Raw genomic sequence first — 20,820 nt, forward strand, 5'->3', positions numbered from 1 at the left:
CATAACATCTCAGCAGTGTCACAGGCTGATTGCCTCCATGCCACACCACATTGAAGCAGTCATTTCTGCCAAAGGATTCCCGACCAAGTATTGAGTGCATAACTGAACATTATTATTTGATGTTTTTTTTGTTTGTTATTAAAAAACACTTTTATTTGATTGGACGGGTGAAATATGCTAATTTATTGAGACAGGTTTTTTGGGTTATCAGGAGTTGTATGCCAAAATCATCAGTATTAAAACAATAAAAGACCTGACAAATTTCAGTTGGTGGATAATGAATCTATAATATATGAAAGTTTAATTGTAATCATTATTATGGTAAATAATGAAATTTTACACTATATGCTAATTTTTTGAGAAGGACCTGTATATATATATATATATATATATATATATATATATATATATATATATATATATATATATATATGTATATATATACACATACACACACACACAGTATATATTTTTTTAATAATGTTTTTCGCGTCGCATAAACTGACAAAACACTTCAGTTTGGCATAAATATCACCACAACTACACCGCAGTGTGTTTGTCTTAGAGTCTTGGGGTTTGGAGGTTGCAAGCTCTTTACAGAAGTAGCTATAAAGACCAGGGGTGAAGCAGATGGGTCAACAAACCTCTTTATATATAGTTACAGAAGAAGATCAGAAAATAAACAGTCAACATTGGCACGTGCCCTGGCTAAATATTCTAATATCAGAGGTAAACCACAATGTTTTATTACATGAATCCAAGGGCACTGTGAAATAAAGACGTATACACTGACAACAAGGGGCCTTTCTAGGCAACATGTGTATATAATCTCTAGATGCCATGTGTACTTGAAGGTCTAATGTCCACATCAATGGCTCATAGCATGTGTGCCCGATGCAAAGAGGAAAAGTCAGAGTGAATTATCCTGGAGTCATACAAATATCCAAAACAACGTTATAGTTGGATAAGCCACTAGAGTATGTTCACACTTGGTTTTTGTTCCAGACAGGTTTAGAGCAGGTCTACCCCAAAAAATGCCTGAAAAATCTCTAACAAAATGATCAAAAGAATGAACATATACAGCACATTTCTATGTACAAATGAATTATTCATATGTTCAGTCTTTTCAGAGTCTTTTTTAACTGCTTCCCGTTTCAGAAGTTGCCAAGTGGTTAAAACAATTGAGCAACCATTCTTCAGGCATCTTCAGTCACAGAAGAAAAAGTAATCAGACTCCTTGCATCTTCTCGCCCGACCACTTGCACCAGTGACCCCATTCAGTCACAACTCCTCCAGTCCCTTTCCCCTGCTGTCACCTCTCACTCAACAAAAATATTCAACCTCTCTCTTCCCCTCCTCATTTAAACATGCCATCATACATCCATTACTTAAAAAACCATCCCTCGACCAAAACTGTGCCGCTAACTATAGACTTGTCTCTAATCTTCCCTTCATCTCTAAACTCCTCGAACGCCTGGTCCACTCTCAGATAACTCTTCTCGACCCTCTTCAATCTGGTTTCCGCTCTTTACACTCTACTGAAACTGCCCTCACTATAGTCTCTAATGATCCACTAACAGCTAAATCTAATGGTCACTACTCCATGCTAATTCTCTTGGATCTCTCCGCAGCATTCGACACTGTGGATCATCAGCTCCTCCTCACTATGCTACACTCCATCGACCTCAAGGACACCGTTCTCTCCTGGTTCTCCTCCTATCTCTCTGACCGCTCTTTCACTGTATATTTTGCTAGTTCCTCTTCCTCTCATCTTCCCCTTACTGTTGGGGTTCCTCAAGGATCAGTCCTAGGCCCCCTCCTCTTCTCTTTGTATACCGCCCTTACTGGACAAAATATCAGAAGATTTGAGTTCCAGTACCATCTCTATGCTGATGACACCCAATTATACACTTCTCCTGATAACACGCCTGCCTTTTTAGAAAACACCAGTGATTATCTTACCGCTGTCTCTAACATCATGTCCTCCCTCTATCTGAAACTGAACCCATCAAAAACTGAACTCGTGTTTTCTCCCCCTACTAACCTACCTATGCCTGACATTGCCATCTCCGTGTGTGGTTCCACCATTACTCCCAAGCAACATGCCCGCTGCCTTGGGGACATACTTGATTCTGAGCTTTCATTCACCCCCCACGTCCGATCACTGTCTTGCTCTAGTTATCTGCACCTCAAAAACATTTCTAGAATTCGACCTCTTCTTTCTTTCGACTCTGCAAAAACTCTTACTGCTTCTCTTATTCTCGTCTGGACTATAGTAACTCTCTACTAATCGGCCTCCCTCTTACCAAACTCTCCCCCTCCAATCTGTCCTGAATGCTGCAGCCAAGATCATATTCCTCACCAATCGTTATACCGATGCCTCTACATTATGCCAGTCATCCACGCCAGAATCCAGTACAAAATTATTATGGAGAGCCCCCACACCGCCGCCGGGCCGAGGGGTACCCTGCTCTCTGAGTCTCTGCTCTGGGGTTGTCACGGTGGCTAGACCCGGTCCGTGGCCCTGCCGGTCAGTGGGGGACGTCCGGTGCAATGAGTGATGATAGTGGTGCGGTGCGGTAAATAACGAGGACACCAAGTTGCAGTCTCTTTACCTCTTTACTGAAGATCTCTGGGTCCTCAGTCCGGAATCCGGATAACCAGGCTGCGCAAGTCCGGCCGGTCCAATGGCACCTCCAGAGTTCTCTTAGCAGGTGGAAATCTGTGCCTTCCTTCTAGCGCTATGTGTTGCGGTCCTTCCCTGCTGTGCTTACGGAAAGTCCCCACAACTGTTGTGTCTGTTTCTTAAGTTCCCTCACAACTCGATTAGATGATGTTCTGCTAATCCTCCATCCCTCCCTGATGTTACGGTTGGGACGGCACCCGTTTGACGGGTAGGCTCGGAGCTCTTCCGGGACCCTAGAGTCGCCCCTCTCCACAAGTTGCCCCCCAAGACTGCATAGGTGATTTAAGTGAGACAGCCCGCCTTAGACTGACTGTCCTGCCGCTGTTTAGAGTATTGCTTGAAGCTGAATATTGTGATACTCCCTCGGCGTTCCGGCCACCGGTTGTGCGCCTCAGTAGGATGTTGCTTCGGTCTTACAGCACGACTCCTACTGGTGTTCGCCTTATTGCTTTGATCTCGTTTCTCACTCAGCACAATCTATCTCGCTTCTGATCCTTCCTTGGGCACCGCCGCAATCCTGAGCAGGCACGGTCCCGTTACGTTCGCTCAAGTTGCCAAGCCTCTGCCAGGATCCCACCCCTGACAGAGACCCTACTGTATCTTCCCCCACAACACCCTCTGCCACAAGGTGTTGCCTGGTTCCAACCCAGTCAGCTTTCTTACTAACTTCCTGCCTGACCCCCAGTTTTACCAGTGTGTGAGGAGTGGCCTAATGAATAGAACCCTTAGCTCCCCCTGGAGGCCCGACTGTGAAATGTATTGGTGTCTGTGATACCTGATCAGATGAACTCCTTCAGTGCCATCAGACGTACCATAGCTCCCCTTAGTGGCAGAGCCACAGTACTGCAACGACCAGGACTCTGGGGCGCTGCAATTACCCTCATTCACAAAGCGCTCCATGGCTCAGCACCACCCTACATCTCCTCTCTGGTCTCAGTCTACCACCCTACCCGTGCTCTCCGTTCTGCTAATGACCTGAGATTAACATCCTCAATAATCAGAACTTCCCACTCCCGTCTCCAAGACTTTTCAAGTGCTGCGCCAATTCTTTGGAATGCACTACCCAGGTTAATACGAATAACCCCCAATCCCCACAGTCTTAAGCGTGCCCTAAAAACGCATTTATTCAGACTGTCCTACCATCTCAATGCATTAACCTAACTATCCCTGTGTGGCCTATTCAAAAAACTTAAACCAAAATCAGGTTCCTCGCATCATGTTCTCATACGCTTTATGCATTTAGTACCACAATCATGAAGCACCAGTATATGTTGTAGCCATGAGCGGTAATACCGATTTTCCCAGAGCACCCCACGGGCGCCCAAACACCGGGACCACTCCAAAACAATATCAACAAAAAAACACGGAGCAAAAAAGTCCACATCAGCATAATTATATATAAAATCTGCAAAGTTTTATTGGTTATTTCAATATCAATATTGTATCAATACACACAAATGTTATAATAATTCAGCATATACGTGCTGTCTGCACTAGCATATAGCAGGGGACAATAAGGAGGAGACATGACGATAGCCAAGTTAAGGGGGGATGCTACAATACATCCTTATGGTACCAGCATGAATCAGTAGTAGAAAAATCTATACGTGGTCAAACAAATCTCCAATAAAATGTATAAGCATGTATGGCAATATACTGACTCAGACCACCCCCATATGTAACATCATACAATTACACATGACTCATGCTTACCCATCGGTAGTCAGGGAAGACAACCCCACCTCTCTCGGCACCCCCGTAGGGGCTCCGTGTTTTTTTGTTGGCTTTATGCATTTAATAGCCCTCTGTGTCTGCACTGTTACATATTTTGGCTGTTAACTGGTTCATACCTCTTTACATGAACACCCGATTCTTACACTATGGCTGGTCCAAACAACGAAAGCAATTGTTACCATCCACCTCTCGTGTCTCCCCTTTTTCCTCAGTTTGTAAGCTTGCGAGCAGGGCCCTCACTCTTTGTATCTGTTTTGATCTGTGTTTATTGTTATGCTGTAATGTCTATTGTCTATACAAGTCCCCTCTATAATGTAAAGTGCTGCGGAATATGTTGGCGCTATATAAATAAAATTATTATTATTATTATTATTATTATTTTCCACTCTAAAGACGCTCTATATTTTATAATACAAGTCAATGGGAAGGCTAACAAGACACTTAGAAAAATCTAGGTGTCTTGAGTGTTTTTTCTTAAAAAAAACCTACAGTGTTGAATAAAGCTTAAAAACCTCCAGAGAAAGCCTGTACAATAGAAGTCCTAAAAAAATGGTAGAAAAGCACTCAAATAGCTGGCAGGCAAAAACATCAAATAAGCTCCCAGTAAAGTACCGTACAAATAAAATGCTAATAAAAAACTTCAGGTTAACAAAATGCTAAAGGAAAGCAGAGTCTTCCACTGAAAAATCAGCGGTGTGAACATACACTTTGGGGTTTCACACCATACTAACTAACCACATATGGATGGGATATGGCATCACTTACTGGTTAACTTTGGAATGTTGGGAACTTCCCTATCCTCAGAATGAAGGATTTCATGGATATTGGCAAATCCTGATGAACAATGGGGCACATCTGGTTTCTGCTACGCTATTTGCATTTTTATTAATAAGAGTTCTCATGCAAACTGTGCACCATTCTTATTAAAGAGGACTAAGTCATAAGTTTTTGCGCTTATTTTATTTCTTTCATTCCTCTGAATATTACGTTTTATGCTTTTTTTACATCCAAACTGTTCCAAAGATATGGATATTTTTATTGTCTTTGCCAAGGGGGTGCTATTCACAGGTTTCTCTTGGGGTGTGATATTAGGCTTCTTTGCATAATTACCCTATGACCACCGCCCCCTTCTAAAGACCATAAAAAGTAGCACAAACAGAATAAAGCCCATCTCGCTGAAACTGTATGGAAGATTGAAAATACTCAAGGGAGAAACAAAAATAAAAAATGAAAAATACCTGGCAATTTTGACTAGGTCCTCTCTCATACCCAAATAGTCTACTAGCAATTATGTTGGAGGATACAAAGACTGAGTAGTGTGATGCGACAATACTATTCACATGAGAAAAAAATATATCTCTCTTTACAGGTCTCTGGAAAACTACCGTATAAATTTTATTATATTAGAGTCATGTTGAGGGACACAATAACAATACCAACTTGGGTCTTACTCTTTGCGTCGTGTGCATAGTCCTCCATATTTGTTTCCCAGTAATCATGTGCAGCAGTCCTTTGTGTTCACCCTTTTGTCCCGTGGTAAAAGAACAAAGATTCTAAAAAGGAGAAAACAAAAATCAGCATGAAAAACGTGTTTTATACATATTCCTAAGATGATAAATACACCTTGTACCACTGTTTGAATGTTGACACCTAAGGAGGATCATCTTACCATATGAAACAAATATAGCAAAGAGGAATGAGGTGCCCCCCTTTTGAAGTACCCCATGAATTTAATTGCCGTTACAGAAGCTGCCTGACAGTAGTGTACAGTCATTTTAACATTGAGAAGAGATAACTAAGGGTGTACATGATAAAATTAAAATGACCCACCCAAAAAAGCTGTCAAAAGTAGTTTCATGTAAAACCACCTCAAAAGACGAAGGCATTTACTTGAAAGGAAAAAAAGGTTAAGGCTAAGTTCACACTGGGCGTTTTTGCTTTTCTTTTATGCCAATTTTCAGCTGCATTGACTGTATGCCTATGAGGTTTCAGAAATCTCATGCACACACATTGTTTTTTCTGTCATCGGTATTTTGTGCTTTGCTTGTTTTTTTGGACATAGAGCATGTCACTTCATTCAGCGTTTCTTCAGTGTGTTTCACCCATTGAATTGAATGGAAAAAAAGCATGAAAAAAAAATGCACCAAAAATGCAGCAAAACCTGAGTTTTTGCCACAGCTTCTTTCCTGCCAAGCACTCACGTTTTGCTGCAGGAAAAAAAAAAAGAAACGCAGCAAAAATGCCCAGTGTGAACTTAGCCTAAGTCTCCAGAAATGATGTGGCTTCTTTATCATGAGAACTACTGGTTTGTGGAATAGTCTACCTCTGGAGATGGTCAGCTGGTCACAGCAGGAACCGTTAAAAGTTCCAAAACAGGCTTAGAGGAAAAAAACACTATTGAAATACAGTATATATATGTATATACTATATATAAAATTCTTGACCTGTACATTGATTTAGTTGATTGACACTTGGGATCAGGATCCTCTCCATTCATTCCATATGAAACTGCCGAGCCCTGCACTCAGCTTTTTCTGCAGTCCGATAAAGAATAAATGGAACGACGGTCAGGCATCTGACCTGCCACTCCATATTGTAACATGGATAAAAGATTGGCAATAGAAATCAGGGCTGTAGAATCAGAGTTGTAGAGTCGGAGTCGGAGCCCATTTTGGTGGAGTCGGAGTCATGGAAATTGAGGAGTCGGATGTTTGGCTTACCGACTCCACAGCCCTGATCGAAATTCCTTGTTCTGACAATCGGTGCAGGCTCCAGTCGGACCCCCACCGATCAGCAACATTTCACTTATCTTGCAGAAAGGTGATTAACTTGTTTTCACTGGGCGTCCCCTTTATTGATTGAAGAACATAATGTAGGAACCATTATTGCACTTACAAAGTCAGAAGTAGGAGAAAAGCTCTTCTGAAAGCTGGGTGTCAACTGGCATTAAAAAAAAAAAAATGAGTTGGGTACATGGTATAACTGGTCTATGAATGTACTAGGGGTGCATTATGCACAGTGTATGGCATTTTTTTTATTTTACTTGCTATCCAAAAAAGTCTTCCAAACTGCAAGAAGCAAGTGAATAAGGAATATTGTAACAGAAGCAGACTATGTTAGTGCTACAGGCAGCTGGTCAACTATCAAGTCTGAGGTGTTTATTGACTCAGCGATACAGGATAAATCAATTTCTGCATTTCTGTTTATCGTTTGACTTCCTTTACCGAAAAGAAGGTTGCCAAGTCTTACTTGGCAAAGGCTCTTTAGCAAAATTTACTTTAAGGTTTTTCCTTTTATTTGACATGCATTCAGTCTATCATGATTCCTTTTTGTCTACCGAAGGCCAGCCATTGAATTTCATATTACTTGAACGTGGAAAACACATTTTTTAAGTTGTGTGCTTTAGCAAGACTTCATTCGGTCCATGGGCACAAGCTAGCAATATGAAATTTCCCTTTTCAATTAGTTAGGCTGTCATGTATCCATTTATAGATTCTGGAACCTTTATCAGGATGAGGCCTGAAAGAGAAGCTTGGCACTTTAAAGGGGTTATAAAAGAATTAGAGAAACATGGCTGCTTTCTTCTCAAAACAGTGCCCCCCATTTTGCAGGTTCTGTGTGGCAAAACCTAAAAAAAAAAATTGGAAAAAAACCCCCCAAAAAACAATGAATGGATTCCTGGGAATTACTTAATAAGTAGATGTAGTGTTAATAAGTGGTTGACGAATACAGGCAATCCCGGCATGTGTGGAGGCTAACAGCCGCAAAACATGATGCCTCCAGGATGAGAACATCTCACTAGCATACCCGCAATACTCGGTGCATACCCGAGCACCATCGGCAAACTCGAGTAACGAGGACTTGCGCCCATCACTACTCATTCACTTTATTGGAGCTCAACAGCAATATCAGACTAAAACAAAAACGTCAAGTGTGGTGCGGTTTCTGAAAGATCAAGGCCATATTTTTCTAGTTCTCGACAAGCAACTTATGAAGTATATATCAACAAATGACACAAGGTGGAAGACTTAAAAACAAGAAATGCACAAGAGCCCCATGTAGATTCCCAGTATCAAAGAACTCCCTAAACTAGTGAGCTTACACCGCCCCAACACAACCTGCCACAAGCCACACAGTCAATCTACCAATTGATCGGGTGCCGATAACTTAGGGCTTACCTTTGGTGAGGCTGTTACAGCTAAGTGCGGGCCCGTGCTGGGTGTGAATAGGTGTACATCCGTCCGGTATATACCACTGGGGTTTCGGTGCGGTGTGTGTCAGATGGCGATTTGCAGCATGAACCAGGGAAGCCCCGGACGGTAGCGTTCCCTGGATACCGCACACAAAAAAGATGGCCGATAAGCTCCTCCTACCTAGTGACGTCACCTGCAGTAAGGAGCGCTAGGACGCTCAAAGAAGGGGAGAGGAATACACCAACGCGTTTCAAAGAGCAGCGCTCTTCTTCCTCAGGGATCATCAGAACCATTTGTTGATGCATCCTTAAGCGCGGTATCTACTGGTTTTATTGATCTATATTGCTATACAGGGGGGGCATTACCCTGGTTGATTCCAGCAGCTGAGGACTGCTGGTTTTTCGGGTGAGCGCCAGTGTTTGTATTGTAATTTATGAAGTACCAGAGCAAACTATTTTTCATTAGAGCCTGCATCATGTAGTTTTTCAGTTATCGACAAATGTGGCACTCAATCATTTTATTAGTCCCAGGACTAACAAAATCATTGAAAGCTGAGGTTGCAATTAATATTAAAAAAAATTAACGGACTGATGGGTTTTTAAATAAAAGATAAATGCAAAATCTGCATGAGCTTCGATTAGGTAACTTGTAATACATTCAATTGTGCGTTAATTGTACATGTACAGACTCCAAAGGATTTCATTCTCATTTAGGCAATGTACACACAACATCTTTTTCAGACAGATTCCACATGAAAAAGCTCTGCAACAGCATCCCCTAAAATGAACACAGAGCACAGCAATCTCAAAATGACATTGCTGTGCAAATGTTCTGTCTTATGTCACTTCTTTTAACCACTTCAGGGTTTGGAAATCCTGACCAGATTAAGAGAAGTGACATGCACATTCTTCGGGAGGCTTCTGCACAGAAGACGTCTGCTCTCTATACTTCACAATATGGAGTAAAAGACACTGGTGATGAATTGATGGCAATGCCAAGCAAGAAAAAAGTATGAGTGGCACTCCTATTGAGGGTGCACAATTAGGATTCTACTACATCAGTGCCCCCCCAACTCCGATCCTCAAGAGCCACCAACAGGTGATCATTGCATTACCTGGAAAGGCAAGAATTACATAACCCGTGCAATACTAAGAAAATCCTGAATACCTGACCTGTTGGGGACTCTTGAGGACAGGAGAAGGGGAGCACTGCACTACACAATAATTAAAAAATAAATGAATTTGGCACTCTGGAATTGATGCAAAGATTATAAACTTTTATTTCACAGATTAGTCATTGTTTGCAATATTTATAACGTTTCAGCCAATTATATGGCCTTCTTCAGAACTAAGGATACAATAGATAAAGTATAAGATATACACAAGAAGATAAAAAAATCTTACTTAAAGACCCAACACAGTCCACCCTATAGTAGATCATATAGCTTCATCACATTTATATAGTGCTTTTTGCTAAGCAATCCATCCGAGTTTCCATCTAAATGTACAGAAAAACGAGATGAAACCATTCAGTACAATAAGGCAAATGGAATCACTTTGGTCTCTGCTACAGCAATGTCCTTCTTTTTTTAGGTGGACAGATCAGAATTTTAGGTGGATAGACCAGCGTTACAGGCTACGCTTTTGCGTGCAAAATCCTCAGTGACTTTTGTCTAAATGGCTCCACCTGAATACCGTTTTTTGTGAACTTAGACAGAAACCTAGATGCAAGTACTTAGAGTAGAGTTCCGTTTTACCCTGGCGCAAGCATTCGGAATTCACAGCTGTGTGTTATCTAAATGGCCATTTGTTACATGTAAAAAAGGTACCTTTCCAACGTCTATCCACCCCCAGACGAAGCATTTCATTGCGAAACGCGCATCGGGTGTGGTGGACTCCTGGACTCTCTCCATTGTTTTTGGTAAATGTATGTTCTTTTATGTTTTGTATTAGACATGTGATTGTACTTGGACATTGTGCATGCCGGTATATATGGCACATCTAGCGTTATTTATTAATACCCGGCACATGCTTGTTATTTCTGTATTTATTTATATATTTACTAGCTGAAGAGCCCGGCGTTGCCTGGGCATAGTAAATATCTGTGGTTAGTTTTAGCGCCTCACTTCTCTTATTTTCCCATCACGCCTCTCATTTTCCCCTTCACATCTCTCATTTTCTCCCGTACACCTCTCATTTTCCCCCTCACTCCTCTGATTCTCCCCTCACTCCTCTCATTCCCCCTTAACACTTGTCATTTCGACCTCATATCTGTCATTTTCCAATCACTCCACTATTTTCTCTCACTCCTCTCATTTTGCACTCACACCCCTCATTTTCACCTCACACCTCTCATTTTCCCCTCAGTATATACGATTGTCATCTCCCTTATATATAGTATACACCTGTATGTCATCTCCTGTATATAGTATATACATGTATGTCATCTCCCCTGTAAATAGTATATACCTGCTGTATGTCATCTCCTCCTGCATATTGTACATACCTATGTGTCATCTCCTCCTGTATATAGTATATACCTGTATGTCATCTCTTCTGTATATAATATATACCTGTATGTCATCTCCTCCTATATATAGTATATACCTGTATGTCATCTCCTGTATATAGTATATACCTGTATGTCATCTCCCCTGTATATAGTATATACCTGCTGTATGTCATCTCCTCCTCTATATACCTGTGTCATCTCCTCTTTTATATAGTATATACCTGTATGTCATCTCCTCCTGTATATAGTATATACGTGTGTCATCTCCTCCTGTATATAGTACATACCTGTGTGTCATCTGCTCCTGTATATAGTATATACCTGTGCGTCATCTCCTCCTGTATATAGTATGTACCTGTATGTCATCTCCTCCTGTATATAGTATATACCTGTGTGTCATCTCCTCCTGTATATAGTATATACCTGTGTGTCATCTGCTCCTGTATATAGTATATATGTGTGCCATCTCCTCCTGTATATAGTATATACGTGTGTCATCTCCCCTGTATATAGCATATGCCTGTGTGTCATCTCCTCCTGTATATAGTATGTACCTGTATGTCATCTCCCAAGTATATAGTATATACCAGTGTGTCATCTCCTCCTGTATATAGTACAGGTCCTTCTCAAAAAATTAGCATATAGTGTTAAATTTCATTATTTACCATAATGTAATGATTACAATTAAACTTTCATATACTATAGATTCATTATCCACCAACTGAAATTTGTCAGGTCTTTTATTGTTTTAATACTGATGATTTTGGCATACAACTCCTGATAACCCAAAAAACCTGTCTCAATAAATTAGCATATTTCACCCGACCAATCAAATAAAAGTGTTTTTTAATACCAAACAAAAAAACCATCAAATAATAATGTTCAGTTATGCACTCAATACTTGGTCGGGAATCCTTTGGCAGAAATGACTGCTTCAATGCGGCGTGGCATGGAGGCAATCAGCCTGTGACACTGCTGAGATGTTATGGAGGCCCAGGATGCTTCAATAGCGGCCTTAAGCTCATCCAGAGTGTTGGGTCTTGCGTCTCTCAACTTTCTCTTCACAATATCCCACAGATTCTCTATGGGGTTCAGGTCAGGAGAGTTGGCAGGCCAATTGAGCACAGTAATACCATGGTCAGTAAACCATTTACCAGTGGTTTTGGCACTGTGAGCAGGTGCCAGGTCGTGCTGAAAAATGAAATCTTCATCTCCATAAAGCATTTCAGCCGATGGAAGCATGAAGTGCTCCAAAATCTCCTGATAGCTAGCTGCATTGACCCTGCCCTTGATGAAACACAGTGGACCAACACCAGCAGCTGACATGGCACCCCACACCATCACTGACTGTGGGTACTTGACACTGGACTTCAGGCATTTTGGCATTTCCTTCTCCCCAGTCTTCCTCCAGACTCTGGCACCTTGATTTCCGAATGACATGCAAAATTTGCTTTCATCAGAAAAAAGTACTTGGGACCACTTAGCAACAGTCCAGTGCTGCTTCTCTGTAGCCCAGGTCAGGCGCTTCTGCCGCTGTTTATGGTTCAAAAGTGGCTTTACCTGGGGAATGCGGCACCTGTAGCCCATTTCCTGCACACGCCTGTGCACGGTGGCTCTGGATGTTTCCACACCAGACTCAGTCCACTGCTTCCTCAGGTTCCGGTCACCTCTTCTCGTTGTACAGCGTTTTCTGCCACATTGTTTCCTTCCAACAGACTTACCATTGAGGTGCCTTGATACAGCACTCTGGGAACAGCCTATTTGTTGAGAAATTTCTTTCTGGGTCTTACCCTCTTGCTTGAGGGTGTCAATGATGGCCTTCTTGACATCTGTCAGGTCGCTAGTCTTACCCATGATGGGGGTTTTGAGTAATGAACCAGGCAGGGAGTTTTTAAAAGCCTCAGGTATCTTTTGCATGTGTTTGGAGTTAATTAGTTGATTCAGAAGATTAGGGTAATAGGTCATTTAGAGAACCTTTTCTTGATATGCTAATTTATTGAGACAGGTTTTTTGGGTTATCAGGAGTTGTATGCCAAAATCATCAGTATTAAAACAATAAAAGACCTGACAAATTTCAGTTGGTGGATAATGAATCTATAGTATATGAAAGTTTAATTGTAATCATTACATTATGGTAAATAATGAAATTTAACACTATATGCTAATTTTTTGAGAAGGACCTGTATATACCTGTGTCATCTCCCCTGTATATAGTATATATGGTCATCTCCTCCTGTATATAGTATATACCTGTATGTCATCTCCTCCTGTATATAGTATATACATGTGTGTCATCTCCCCTTTATATAGTATATATGTGTGTGTCATCTCCCCTGTATATAGTATATACCTGTGTGTCATCTCCTCCTGTATATAGTATATATCTGTGTGTCATCTCCTCCTGTATTAGACCTCATTCACACGTTATTTGCTCAGTATTTTTACCTCAGTATTTGTAAGCTAAATTGGCAGCCTGATAAATCCCCAGCCAACAGGAAGCCCTCCCCCCTGGCAGTATATATTAGCTCACACATACACATAATAGACAGGTCATGTGACTGACAGCTGCCGTATTTCCTATATGGTACAGTTGTTGCTCTTGTAGTTTGTCTGCTTATTAATCAGATTTTTATTTTTGAAGGATAACACCAGACTTGTGTGTGTTTTAGGGCGAGTTTCATGTGTCAAGTTGTGTGTGTTGAGTTGCGTGTGGCGACATGCATGTAGCGACTTTTGTGAGATGAGTTTTGTGTGGCGACATGCGTGTAGCAACGTTTTGTGTGTCGAGTTGCATGTGACAGGTTAGTGTAGCAAGTTGTGTGCAGCAAGTTTTGCGCATGGCGAGTTTTATGTGAGGTGCGTTTTGAGTATGTGCAAGTTTTGTGTGAGGCAACTTTTGCATGTGTTGCAACTTTTGTGCATGTGGCAATTTTTCCGCGTGTGCAAGTTTTGCGTGTGGCGAGTTTTCCATGAGGTGAGTTTTGCACGTGTGGCGAGTTTTGCGTGAGCCTAGTTTTGCATGTGGCGAGTTTTGCGCGTGGCGAGTTTTGAGCCGTGACTTTTGTGTTTCGACTTTTATGTGGCGAGGTTGGTGTATGTGTGGTGAAATGTGTGCTGAGGGTGATATGTGTTCAAGCACGTGGTAGTGTGTGGCGCATTTTGTGTGTGTGTTCATATCCCCGTGTGTGGTGAGTATCCCATGTCGGGGCCCCACCTTAGCAACTGTACGGTATATACTCTTTGGCGCCATCGCTCTCACTCTAAGTCCTCCTTGTTCACATCTGGCAGCTGTCAATTTGCCTCCAACACTTTTCCTTTCACTTTTTCCCCCATTATGTAGATAGGGGCAAAATTGTTTGGTGAATTGGAACGCACGGGGTTAAAATTTAGCCTCACAACATAGCCTATGACGCTCTCAGGGCCCAGACGTGTGACTGTGCAAAATTTTGTGGCTGAAGCTGCAACGGTGCAGATGCCAATCCCGGACATACACACACACACACACACACACACACACACACACACACACACACACACACACACACACATTCAGCTTTATATATTAGATTCACTCATTGGTATAGAGGTTATAGCACTGGCTAGGAATAAATAAATAAGTGCCATCTTTTGTCTTTGTTCCTAAATTCTACCATCTTTTGCCTAAATAACAGTTATATCCATACACTAGTATTTATATTATTAGCTTCCAGGTCTGTCCGTCTTTTTCCTGTGTTTGTTGTTTCTCACCTTTGCCTGTTTCGGCTTTTTATGACCATGCTTGGTCTTGTTTTATCTTTTGTCATTAATAAACATTATTCTTATATTATCTGTGTGTGGTGCCTCTCTTTGTAGGTGTATTTACTTAGACTAGAGGACAGAATGAATGTGAAGTTAGCATATGTCACCACAGCTCCGTAGACGCTATTGAGGACGTGTAGCATTGCATACAGCCAATCAACTGAATGACCATCCCTATAACACATGGACGGGTACAGTTTATTAGAGACCGCCCTTGTTCATTTAATGAACATACGAGGCAGCAGTGGTCTGAAGTAATTGCCTACTAGCAGAGAAGAACAGTCTAATCCGCCTCCCCGCTCTAGATTACCATTGCCCAGTAGAATATGGCAGAAGGTGGTCATACACTAAGTTTCCACAATTCTTTCCATTTCTCCGACTACCCCTTTCTCCCAATGTTTCTACACACACAATTCTACGAAATTTTCCACATGTTAGTAGACTCACCTCCATATTTCTGTTCCATACTCCCATCCCACCATTGTTCTCCCTGGCTTTTTTTTATATCTTGTTTCCTACCTTCACGTTCCCACTTTTTCAATATCTTATTCCATATGCCCACTTACACAGGAATAGCTATAAAAAAAAAAAATGCATCCTAAAATTCATGGCATCACAAAAGCCAAAAGCTTCATTAATGGACTATCGCTCATGCGTGTAAGAACTCGCTTCTTTTCAGCTAACACTCCAGTGAAGTTCTGGAAACTGAGAATAAATAGATAAAAAGGCCATTGTTTCCACATCTCTATGAGGAATGTGCAAGACAGAAAAATAAGGGCATCAAATATTAAAAGTAGCAAATCCATATCTTCTTTGTGAACCGCAGACGGTACATTGAAATAGCAGAGAGATTCAGCCAGTATCCTCGCTGCCAGGTCTCTTTACGGTCTGTGGTTTAAATGAGGAAGACAGCGTCTGTAAAAAATGAATAGCTGCCACAATGGTAGACTGTTCCATAGTTGCATGCCGTGCCCCAACTGCTGCCAACAAGCCTTTCAATATCAAAACACTCTCTGTGGGTACCTGGTAAGCTCGCAGCACAGCAACCCATGATATATAGGTCATCGTCCACTACATTACTGTCTGCGCTGGCTTCAAGTGCCAGAACGTTGGCAAGCACTGATTGCACCATGCTGCGTGTATTGTGCACTCTCGGAATTTTCATGCTTTGATGGCTCACTTGCATTACGCTCCTGCACTTTTGGAGATAATTTACATTACTAACATAGGATAATTTTATAAACAACGGGGACTGGAATTTCCTCTAAAATAACTTCAATGCTGAAATTTTGCAGCTGACTTTTACAGTGATTTATGAAACATTTTCCCCTGTATTTATGTACCTTTGGCTGATTAAGTGTCATTTGAAAAACATCTGGGGATCATTGAGGCATTATGCCACAGCCATACTTCCACCAGGATCTCAGCTAGTATTCTACAATAAACACAGCTGGGAATCTCCTGCCATTTTCTATATGATAGCATGTGCCAGAGTGTCTTATTAAGTAAAAGAGCTGGCACATTGGGCAAGTAAAGATGCCTAATTAAAGAGGGCGTAAATGCAGGAAGAACCATACTGAGACAATTGAGATCACTGTGTATTTTGGGAACGGATGACAGCAACTTTACAGCCTTGAGGAAAAATACCATGAATGACTACAGGATAATAACCTGCAAAGTAGCACGATTCAATATTCAGGAGTGGGCAACCTGCAGTCCACTGACCGACTATCTGCCAGTGGATTGTTCACTACTGGCCTGTTTTCTCTTAACAGCATCTATGGATCCATTAGACTTGTGGGACATCAGATATAGGGGTATTCCAATCTCAAAAGGATCACATGATTGGTGAGGGTCTTACCTAAGGGGACCTCCACCGACCATGAAAATGAAAGCGACGCAGTTATGTTCTGTACTGTGGTGCCAGGCCACCTATACTACAGGTTAACAACAGCACAAGTACATTTACGGTAATTGGCAGGTTGCCCGCATAAAATGTGCAGGGAATAAAACAGTGAAGGGATCACAGTGATGAATCAATGCAATGACCCCTACTTTCTCAAACTTAATAGTAGAGTTTGTATGTTCTCTCATTGTTTGCGTGGGTTTCCTCCGAGCACTCCAGTTTCCTCCCACATTCCAAAGACATACTGATAGGGAATTTAGATTGTGAGCTCCATTGGGGACAGCGATGATAATGTGTGCAAACTGTAAAGCGCTGCGGAATATGTTAGCAGCACTACATAAAAATAAAGATTATTATTATTATTGTAGAAGTTCCTGAAATTTGAAGCCCACCGAAAATGCACCGATTGCCTATCCTAGTGCTGCTTATGAGATGTGCCATTTATCAAAAATGTCCTTATATATTCTTTAAAGTATGTAACAAGACAAGTTAACATAAAAACTTAAATATTCAAATTCATATACTTTGCATTACTCATCTCAAATAACTGCTTCTAAAATAGTCCACAGCCACATTCAGATTTCTGAGGGACAATACTAAAATAACTCAACAAGCCTATCAAGAGACATACCTCACAATTTAAAGTTGGTCCATTACCAGATTTTAGAGTACATGTATACTTCAAATATTTTTCTTAGACCTTTGGACGCTAGTGAACTTCATTTGAGATTCCAGTATTACAGCCATGGAATCTCCATAAACTGAAGGGCTGCCCTCTAGCCCAATTGAAAGCTCCTCAGTGTCCCTCCTGCAGCTGAGATCTCACACTGCTCAACACAAGCCGCAGCTGCAGTCAGGCTGGGTTGACGGGGATTGAATACATAGGGACATAAAATGCACACTTTTATATAAGGAAAATAGGGTCAATGTGATATGGACTTTCAAAGCAAGTATACCAGTCTCATCAAGTCTAAGAGATCTATTTATTATGTATGCACTCAGTATTTGCACAATCTGGTGAAATATCTGCTTTTATTTATCGTCTATGATAAATTCTGGAAGTCTTTCTCCAAAAAATAACTCTACAGTGCCTACACTTTTCAGAATGTGAATCGCCAAGATATTATATGTTGGGACACTGAAAAGCAAGGGATTCAGTGACACATGAGCTCAGCAGCCTACATAAATGTGAACGTAGGACCACAAATTATACAACGGAATAGAATTCAAGTCCAATAGTAGCAATGGTTTACAGAGTTGCGTCTGGCGACACAACCATGGGGACCTTCCTTTAGGGGTTCAAACAGTTTTGACGGCAAAAAAAGAGCAGAGCACATTTATTTTTTACGTCAAAACTAAAGAAATCCCAATGGAACAAACCCCTATATAAGACAATGTAGTCCTCTGGACGCTACTTAAATATGTTGTCCAAAAGATCAGGCATTGCTTCTATTCACGATGGAAGCCGAATTGTCAACCTAAAGCGGTCTCCTTTCTGGGCAACAAATCAAAGACAGACAACAGTTTTTTTCACACCTAATGAAAAGCAATGTTGAATGATCAAGACTCTAAGTAACAAATGAATCTAGGTTAATGTATTGATGTTAGCAGCGTATTACCTGTATTCACTGCAAGCAGCAAAATGATAAATACAATAATGTTTTACCTGCTCAAAATGACTGTCCTGGAATCTCTGGACAGTTGAGAACACCTGATGTCAGTCTGCACATGGCCTTAGAGAAGGGCTTGTTCACACTTTGCAGATTTTGCTGCGGATTTTTCCACTGTGGATTTGGAAAAACCGCAGTGCAAAACCGCTGCGATTTTCACTGCGGATTTTCCTGTGGTTTCTTCTGCGGATTCCTCTGCGAGTTTTCAACAGCACTTTCCTATTGGTGCATGTTGAAAACCGCTGCGGAATCCGCAGAAAGAAGTGACATGCTCCTTCTTTTTTTCCGCAGCAATTCCGCGTGGTTTTTAAAGGGATTTTCCGCAATGTGGGCACAGCGGTTTTTGTTTTCCATAGGATAACATTGCACTGTACCCTGCATGGAAAACTGCTGCGGATCCGCAGCGTCAATTCCGCTGCGGATCCGCAGCAAAAACCGCAAAGTGTGAACATAGCCTAAAAGTTCAGCACTTGATCAATAATAGCTTCTAATACTTTATTTACACCTTCTTAAAAGAAACATTCATAGGCAAACGTCCAAAAAATTACCCACACGTTTCGAGCTGAACACACATACGGTTTACACCATAGCCTTACCGTCTTTACAGAAACTATAAGGCTATGTGCACACATTGCGGATTGGGGTGCAGAATTTTCTGCACAAAATCCGCTTCTCCTGGCAGAAAACGCAGGTGCAGATTTGACGTCTTTTTTATGCGGATTTTGTTCATTTTTGTTGCGGATTTGATATGGATTTCATGCGTTTTTTTACCACTGCGGATTTCTATAATGGAAGGGAGCAGAAACGCTGCAGATCCGCACAAAAGAAGTGACATGCTACTTCTTTTGATCCGCAGCGTTTTTCATGCGGAATTTTACGCACTATTAGCGCAGCATTTTTTTTTCCTATTGATTTACATTGTACTGTAAGTCACTTTGCGGATCTGCAGTGTTTCTGCGCGGAAAAAAACGCTTCGGATCTGCACTAAATCCGCATCGTGACTGTGCACACAGCCTAAAATGCCGCTCAAAGAGTTCTGAAAATGGAGCATCAAATTAAAATATTTATTTTTGCTTAATATAGGAACACTTATTTATAAGGGTATGTGTCCACGTTCAGGATTGCATCAGGATTTGGTCAGGATTTTACGCAGGTCACCTGCGTAGTTCTTGCGTTGTTTCGGCATTGTAAGGACATGCTGCGTTCAGAAAAGACGCGAGGCATGTCCGTTTCCGCGGGTCTGCCGCATGCGTCTTTTAATGAATAGTGGAGACTGGATTTCATGAAATCCCCTCCACTATGCTGTAACATCTGGACGCTGTATGCTTGACGCTGCGGCTCTACGCAGCGTAAAACATGCAGCGTTTCCTGAACGTGGACACATACCCTAAGAGTAATCAAAGGTATTCCCACTGTGAGGTGTTGCACACAGCTTGCACTCTTCCATGCACTCACCTTTTTTATGTTGGGACATGATCTGGGCCACAGATTCTGTATTGCGCTGTGTTGTAGTGCACTGCAAGCCGCAATCTGAGAACCTAGACGTACCTGGAAGTTCTAGAAAAACACACAAAAATAGAAAAGGTAAACAAACGGTTTCTTAAAACTAAGAAAAAAAAGTAAATTTCACATCTTTGAAATGGCTCCCGAGGGAAAATAGGGACTATACAATCAAAAGACTGCATAAAGCACTAAAAGAGAACCTGACTGCTGATACATGGCTGTTTGATTTCAGCCCTGTATGGTTGACTCTGAAAGAGCAGCGATGTTAGGCTATATGCGCACATTGAGTATTTGCATACAGAAATTTTTGCAAGGTTTCTGCATCTCTTGGCAGGAAAAACGCTACATGAAAAGGAGCTTTTTTTATACAGCAATTAATTTTTTTTTAGCTAAGTAAAGATATTTAAAAAAAAGTTTTGTGATGTAATTTTTGTTAATGGTTCAGCACCACCTTTTTCATGCAGTAGCATCACGGTACCCCAAAACGATGTCGACTGACAGTCATTTTGCATTTCTTCCATTTTCTTACTATTGTGTTTGCTCAAAGCCTTAAAGTTATTTAGGGAGAGTCACAGAGACTGAATAACTTATATTATTGGGTGGCAGAGACTATAGTTAATGGGGGGTACAGTGCTTATCGCTTTATATTTTGACTGGTGTGTAGCTAATAGTATATAAATGGTCGGGTTCATATCTGTATTCAGGGGCATATTGCGGGGAGGGGGGTAAGGGGAAGACCCATGTACCTATACAATGTATGTGACCTTGTTATTTTAAGGGCTGCAACAATCATCATGACAAGACGAGTAGTGACTGAAA

The 20,820-nt window shown here is 41.3% G+C and overlaps 1 protein-coding gene across 2 annotated transcripts in view; it reads right to left on the bottom strand.

The window, feature by feature from the left end:
* UQCC1 (ubiquinol-cytochrome c reductase complex assembly factor 1) overlaps nt 1–20,820 on the bottom strand; it is a 155,004-nt gene that overhangs the window by 109,669 nt on the left and 24,515 nt on the right. For both annotated transcript variants that reach the window (XR_013213399.1, XM_077252165.1), the window contains exons 2-3: nt 19,954–20,055; nt 5,872–5,973 (exon numbers count right to left, since the gene is read on the bottom strand). Coding sequence is in view for 1 of the 2 variants with exons in the window: in XM_077252165.1 (XP_077108280.1) it covers nt 5,872–5,973; nt 19,954–20,055 (204 nt within the window). In the remaining variant the exon portion in view is untranslated. The remainder of the gene's footprint in view (nt 1–5,871; nt 5,974–19,953; nt 20,056–20,820) is intronic.

This window comes from Ranitomeya variabilis, chromosome 4, assembly GCF_051348905.1.
Source record: "Ranitomeya variabilis isolate aRanVar5 chromosome 4, aRanVar5.hap1, whole genome shotgun sequence".
Classification (NCBI taxonomy): Eukaryota; Metazoa; Chordata; class Amphibia; order Anura; family Dendrobatidae; genus Ranitomeya; species Ranitomeya variabilis.